The 7,666-nt window shown below is 41.0% G+C and overlaps 1 protein-coding gene across 3 annotated transcripts in view; it reads right to left on the reverse strand.

Annotated features, from left to right (window-relative positions):
* hbs1l (HBS1-like translational GTPase) overlaps positions 1 to 1,925 on the reverse strand; it is a 32,801-nt gene extending 30,876 nt beyond the window's left edge. For all 3 annotated transcript variants that reach the window (XM_035422333.1, XM_035422331.1, XM_035422330.1), the window contains exons 1-3: positions 1,732 to 1,925; positions 954 to 1,019; positions 348 to 485 (exon numbers count right to left, since the gene is read on the reverse strand). In XM_035422333.1, coding sequence (XP_035278224.1) covers positions 348 to 485; positions 954 to 1,019; positions 1,732 to 1,774 — 247 coding nt within the window. In that variant the 5' untranslated portion in view covers positions 1,775 to 1,925. The remainder of the gene's footprint in view (positions 1 to 347; positions 486 to 953; positions 1,020 to 1,731) is intronic.
* Between the last annotated feature and the right edge of the window lie 5,741 nt (positions 1,926 to 7,666).

The raw sequence follows: 7,666 nt of genomic DNA on the forward strand, positions 1-7,666 counted from the left end.
ACCACATTACATTACAGCCATTTAGCAGACGCTCTTATCCAGACCGACTTACACAACTTTGTATCCATTTATACAGCTGGATATACACTGAAGCAATTCAGGTTAAGTACCTTGCTCAAGGGTACAACGGCAGTGTCCTTACCCAGGAATCGAACCTTTGACCTTTCGGTCACAAGCCCAGTTCCTTACTCACTGTGCTACACTGCCGCCCGCATTTACAATACAGGCATTCAGAGTGACTCACGCAACTTTTTTTTATTTTTTTATTTTTTTATTTTTTAAACATAGCACTGCATTGCATCCATTTATACAGCTGGATATATATACTGAATCATTTTATGAAATACCCTGATCGAGGGGAGCGAGGTTCAGGTGGTTGACGGTGGGGGACGTGGGCATCTCTTCCTCCGCCTCGTACTCCTCTTCCTCCAGGGGTTCGGCGAAGGCTGCCTGCTTCTCGCGCTGGGAGTAAATGAACTGGGCCGCTACAGAGTCGAAAATATCGGTTTAAAAACGTTCGTAAATGACTGGCGGGCGGACATTTTGCAGGTAATATATTCATGCTGGGGACAAATAAAACCTCTACACACTGTAAAGTGTGCAGTGCTTTGCACACGGCCTACTGTCTGCAGACAAAAGTCATTTCCAGTTACCTGGCCCCTAATGTATATTAATGACAGCAGTATGTCAAAGCAACACGAGAATGGCAGCTCCCTAAAAAAGCAGCTCCAACTAGCATGATGCTTCGGTTTCTCAAGGACCATGAAAGCCACAGAAAGTGAAACTACCATTGCCATCTAAAGAGTTCAAAAGAGTCAAGGAACTGAAGTGGATACCTAAAATAACTAGTCACTTTAAATCACTGCAGAAGTTTTGGGTACTACCCTTGCGGCAAGACATATACCCAGCTGTTATTTGTGCAATTGTAGAAAGAAACCGCGTGTCACACAAACCTGTGGCAGGTGAGATGCAGTAGTCATCGTCCACAGAGTGCCCATATATGTCGTCATCATCGAAATCTGTACAAACGAGGTAGCATTTGCTCAAATACACAAAGTTGAGATGATTGGCTTGCTTGCTAGGTAACGTTTACACGAATCAACACGCAAACAACGACACGCAACATAGCTACCAGAATATGAACATGCATTCATATTCTGGTAGCTGCGAGCCGGCCAATTTAGACTAGCTGTAAGCATATCTGAACATATGTTCACCTCTATTCATTGGGCTAGCTAACTAAGTTCGAGCTAACATTATCAAAACAACTGTTAATTTTCCCATCTTGCGGACAAGCCATTGGAGTGACAACGATACTTGTTGGTTAGGCATATTTAGGGTCATATAGTAATTGGATTTAAGTTCTAGACTAAAGCCCGAGCTTTGTTAGGTTATGGCAGTTCGCTAGCTAGCGGTATAACTTAGCTAGCTATAGTTGTACTGTTTTAAACAACAGGCTTTCTACTGCGTTGAGAAATGCTACGTTAGTCTAGGTTGCAACAGTTAACATCAACGGTGATACATTTGAGATGAATAATATACCGTTAGCTAGCTGGCCAGCTACTTTGTTGCCTTATCTGCGACTACCAAGTGAAATCTTAACTCTGGCCGGTGAAACAGACACGACAGCAATTATTTTCAGAGTAGCTCAGCTTGCTTAGTTAGCTAGCTAGACTAACGTTCAAGGCCTTGGGATTTAAAAGACACATACAACCAATCCAGAGCATCTACCTTCGTCGTAGTTATAACCGCGGACATTTCTGTGTCGAGACATTTTGAATTATTTTCTTTCCCCCCTCCTTTTGAGAGGTGGTTTTAATCAATTAGACAGTTGGCAGTGGCTGCTATCGTAATTTATGTTTCACTCCCCAGCCGCCATGTTTTGTTTCCATTCCTGGGGCCGCACCGTGCGTCACGCATGCGCATTATCTGCGACAGCACATGTCTTATGCGTGGCGGTCCTGTGCATTCGAAATTTTGTCTCAACATTTTGCAAATGTGGGCACCTAGCGATCTCTGACAGGCTATAAAAATGAAGCACACAGTCGGACGTTTCTTAATTCCACGTAGCCTATGTTAGTTGCATTTTCTGCACGCACTGGGAAAGGTACTGACTTCTTTTCTTAAGAATACTGCGCTGTCCATTTTTTTTTTTCAATTCAAAAAGCAAACATATAATGCCCATTTGTTTGTCTGGTGTCAATTGTCACACTGCATACTGTCTCTCTTATTGAGCAGATTTACGATTGCTAAACTTTACAGTTCTCACATTTCATTGCACACCTGAGTATATATCCTGGTTTTGTTGTAGACTCTAAGCTAAAACAAAATAGATCACAAATTATCCCTTATTGAGATAGGAAATAACAGTCCTATATTAATACATCCATGAATCATTCACGATGATTCACATAAACAAGCTTTACCCCATGCTACTAAACTGTGCATCATATTCTTGATAAGATCTACAAGTGCCCTTTTCCTCCCACTGGAAACTGGTGCAATTACTCTTTTTTATATGTGCTTTGACTCTGGTGTGTTTGTTTGTATGTATTGGATTCTTTTTATGTATTAAGCTGCATGTTTTGCGTGTTGTGCTTCGCTGTCATGTGTCAAAACATAAAATGAGATTACCTTAGTTCAAAGATTAGGAAAACAGAAAGTTGATTTTATTTGATTTTTCACAAAAAGAACATGCAAACAGGCTGAGCCCTTCTAAAGGTGCTAAAGGTCAGGACCAGAGCACATCTAAACAGTCATGACATCACTTATTCTGTTGCCAATGGTTACATGGGCTTACCTAAAAAAGGAAACGAAGAAAGTGAAAAAAAACGTATAACAAAACAATACAAAAAAAAAAAAAAAAAAAACACTAAATGAGGATGAATCATTGCTGTGGCTTGGGTCGTAGGGTTCAAGTAGAATGTCACCTGAGCCTGAGCCTGCTGACAGGCAGGCATCATTTTGTGACTTTATTTCGCCACCCAGCTGTGCAGAGATACATCGTTCTCATGTTAACACGCTCTTACGTTACATCACATTACAGACATTTAGTAGACACTCTTATCCAGAGCAACTTACACAACATTCTACATAGCAGTTACTTTGCATCCATTTGTTACACAACTGGATTTATACTGAAGCGATGCAGGTTAAGTACCTCGATCAAGAATACAACAGACAATATGTCCAATGACTGATTTTCTTCAAAATACACATTTATGAAATGCTGATAATAATATTTCTGCAGTGATTTCATAAATCTTGATAAGATGTTACGTGCCCTAGGTTTGACCTCTGGGGGTTACCAATGTTGAGGGCCTTGACTGAACCCACAAAGATTTCATTTCCTGTAGTTTTTCATGCAATATTTTGGAAGGTGTTAACCACCACGGGCCACGCAGGTGAAAATAAGCTGATTTATTTTCAAATCATAGCCACCGATTATACAGCACTGCGCTGCAAACAGCATCCTCCACAGCCACATTATCATTGGATCCAGTGACTATTATACACCCGTTACATTACATCACATTACATACATTTATTAGGCAGACGCTTTTGGTAGAAAGTTATGGCATTTACGGTGAGTCAAACTAGGAGGCATGACAACGAGCTACAACACCGAGTTGGTGTGTATGGGTGTAGTCTTCTTCATTTAGATTTTTTGTTAAAAATATTCAGTAATCTTCACAACTGTCATCGCATCGTTTGCCTAAAGCAGGGGTGCGATGGGTTTTTGGGGTGCTTTTCACCGTCAGTGATTTACTCAAGTCACCGACTGGCTGAAAAGTCCACACGCCTTGTTCTCAAGGCCGTGGATTTAAAGAAAAACGTACAAACATACAGCACACAGCACAGCCCGCCAGTTCGTCAGCCAGTTTGACACATCTAAAGGGTTACAGTAAAGCGTTTCTTATGATTATTTGAGCCAGGCTTGTCGCCAAGCCCTAGACAACGTTTAGCAATGACAAGACCTCTCCACGCTCTACCCAGACAGAGTAGGCACACTTTAGTCTGACACTTAAGAGTACTGTGGGTGGAACCCCCCTCCCCCCCCCCCCCCCCCCCCCCCCCCCCCCCCCTCCAAACCCCCCATTCTGGGGCAGGCTTTACCCTGTGTGGTGGAAAGCAGCTGTTGTCTGTGCACTTTGGAATTGTGGCGTACCACGCAGATTGCGTTTTTTCTTCTTCTTTTTTTTTCCAACACATCTGATTAGGTTCTGCACATGATTATTTGCCCAACATGGAACGGCGACGATGACATTTCCCCTTCGATGCAACACTTCTGCAACATTTCACCCTGCATGTTTAATTAGCCCTACTTTGCCGATGCGTGCTGTTTCCTTTTTTTTCGTTTAAAAAAAAAAAAATCCTCTTCAGTCTTTTCCTCCACTGGGGCTTCAGGTGCACCTGTTTTGTCAACGCGGTTGCGCTGTAGACAAATCTACACCTGGAGAGAACGATGGCAGGGGACGCAGTTTGCCCATAAATCCATTTAGGGAGGACATTTAGGATGAAAGTCTGGCTCTCAGGTGCAAAAGCAAGAATACTCAGGGTGTCTCTTGCTGCCCGACAACATGCAACCATAACTTGTTGCTCTGCCACACATTTTGGGTGAAGTATGAGAGCGTGTGAGGTGCCAACAAGTCTCTAGTTTAGTTTATTTTCTTTTTTTTGTGTGTGAGAAAGCACAATCTCAGAGGTGGCACAGAATTATAGGGCCAGCACCGAAGCTCAACCATGAAGAACCATTAAGGAAAAGTAGTTGGTGTAGAAGATGTTTTTATTTTTTATTTAGATGGGCAGAGTCATATAATGATTAGGAAACTGTACTTGCAACCTAAAAGTGGCTGGTTTGATTCCCTGGTAGGACGATCCTGTGTACGCTTAAGCAAGGCACTTAACCTCAGCTGCTTCAGTATGCAGTACGTCCAGCTGTATAAATGGATGTTAAGTAAAATGCTAAATGTGTTTAGTCACTCTAGATTGCATTACAGGCATTTAGCAGACACTTACGCAGAGCGACTTACACAACTTTTTTTTTTTTTTTTACATAAATGCATATATGCATACATTTTACACAGCTGGACATGTACTTGAAGCAATGCAGGTTAAGTACTTTGCTCAAGGGTACAACGGCAGTATCCTACCCGGGAATCGAACCTGTGACCTTTAGGTTACAAGACCAGATTCTTACCTTCCTAGTTGTCTCTGTGGTTTGCGACCCCGACCATGTATTCCTTCCCATGGGGTCTGGATGTCAACATTATTTTATTTCCCAGGTTGTTCATAAGACAGTACATTACATAACAATCACTAAGCAGACACTCTTATCCTGAGCATCCTATGGAAGTGGAGAACATCAGTGTAACTCACAGAAACACAAAAAATGCTGTATCACCAAGGAAACACACAGGCCCATTAATAATGAGTAAGCCTGATGTTAACCTAACATTACGGGCATTCGTATTGTAAATATAGAAGGTGCCACTAGACTGATAACCTGCCTGTACACACAGATTTTTACAATTTTATAATATTTAAAACAAATATTATAGCGAGGCAAATCTCCTAGGATGTGTCGGTGCCTGCAGTCGATGAGCGGCCAAGTTAGAGAGGTCCAGGTAGTTTCAGACAGGCAGCCATGCTGGGCATGTGACCCAGCCACAGTGGATCCTGCTCAGCAACCTGCATTGCATGTTCCCACCGTCGCAATCAAAGCTGCAAAGCATTGTGGGTCTCGTGATCTCAAGATTCTAAATAGGCCTTCAGAAGCCTGTGTCTGAGTACTCCACTGTGCCCCGTGGACCGAGCGAGGTTGACCAGAGTTCTCTTCCCCTCGAAAACAACGGCCTTTTACCTTCTATTGTTAGAGTGGAAAGAATGTAAAGGTTCTGTTTTTCTTGACAACAGGTGAGTCTTCAGACACTCCAGGCATGTAAAGGCACAGAATGTGCTCCTGCCTCAAAAAACTAGGGAAAAAAACACAAAAGAAACATTATTAAGGCATATTAATGCAACTTAATATTTTTTGACGGAAGCCACTATAATGCGGTTAGTTTCCCGATGACCCAACAACTTTATTTTCATATTTTTCAAAACAGTCAATAGACCCCAGACAAAATATATATGTATATTTTTATAGCGTCAAATAATTCCTCTCAGTTTATTGTATATATAAAAGCTGATTACATATCTCGCAAAATAACAACTACAGTTGTACTACTTCCAGACCATTAAAAACACCAGAATAGCCTACTGTGATAAGCAGGCCACGGTTAATAGTTAAAAATGTTTTTTTAAAGCACTATGGAATCATTTAAGTGTTCCGCAGCGTTCAGAAAGTGTTTTGCCGCGCTGAATCTTAACTCACCTCAATCATTCCCATGCAAATACACTGAAACAAAAGTTTGAGCACACAATACCCCTCAGTAATTTTACCGGCGTCATTTGCATACTCGATTTGCAGCTTTGCCAGGCGTTCGGTTTTCGCAGTTCGCTCCCAGGAGCTGGCTGGGCATTTAAACACGGGCAAGTGAACCGATGCTTAAAACAGGTTCTCTTTTTATATCGGTGAGAAAGTTGAATTCCCGTCCCTGGAGCCGTGCCGCACTTGAATATACAAATATTGAACAATGATGTCATTTTAAAACCTGTGGAGTGTGAACATTTAGCACAGACCAGAAGAGCCGAAGGGACAGTTCATTCTTCGATCTTCTGCGGCATGTTTTCGAATAGTTAGGAATAAACATTCTAACAGTGCCTGCAGTAACATTTGATCAAGAAGATGCTACCTGGGGTGTGGGTATGAGCTGAAGGTTTTGAAACACCTTCCAGAAAAAAAAAAAAAAAAAAAAAAAAAAAACCCAGCCTGTTGTTGTCCTTATATGGGATTTAGAAGGTTGGATCTGAGTAATTTCAGACAGAAGCCCCATAGCTATCGCAGGATCAGGGTCAGTGTTCTTGTCCTTACCTGAACAGGTGTTATTCACGCAAATTTCAGCACCATTAAAAAACACAAATAAGTAACAGATATAATCATATTCACGATGTTAAATATATGTAATCCTATGGTATATACACAGTGCAACTTTCAGTGGAAAATCAGTGCCGTACGAGCACTTTTAACACCGTATATAATGTCTCCTTTGGAGCTGATTGAACAATGTTAGAGTTATTACTAGTAAATTTCCTTAGCTTTGAGTAACTCATTCAACCATTATTACATTGCTTTACCTTGCTCACGTCCAAGCAAGTGTGTGTATTTCATCTGTATATGAAGACATTTAAACTTTTTGTTTTGTTTGTTTTATTTAATTTTTATTCTGGCAGGGTTTTCTTACTTAAATATAAGGACGAAACACATTGTAGTTACGTTTCATGTTCCCCTCACCAAGTATGACTGGATTTATTATACCCCAGTAAAAGGTATACATACAAAATGCAGCTTAATATTTGAATGGCTTGTACCTACATACTAGTATAGTGGTTAGAATTGAAGCGCAATTGCTTGAAGAAATCGTTACTGAAAATTTTAAAAATAGTTCAGGCACATGGTACATCGTTAAAATGAGGAATTATTAATGTCAGAAAAAGTTATATTCTGTGGCTCTTAATCACGAGTTATGGGCTATTAATATGTTTGGACTTTTTTTACGTCTCT

The sequence above is a fragment of the Anguilla anguilla genome, chromosome 6 (genome assembly GCF_013347855.1).
Source record: "Anguilla anguilla isolate fAngAng1 chromosome 6, fAngAng1.pri, whole genome shotgun sequence".
NCBI classification, from domain to species: Eukaryota; Metazoa; Chordata; class Actinopteri; order Anguilliformes; family Anguillidae; genus Anguilla; species Anguilla anguilla.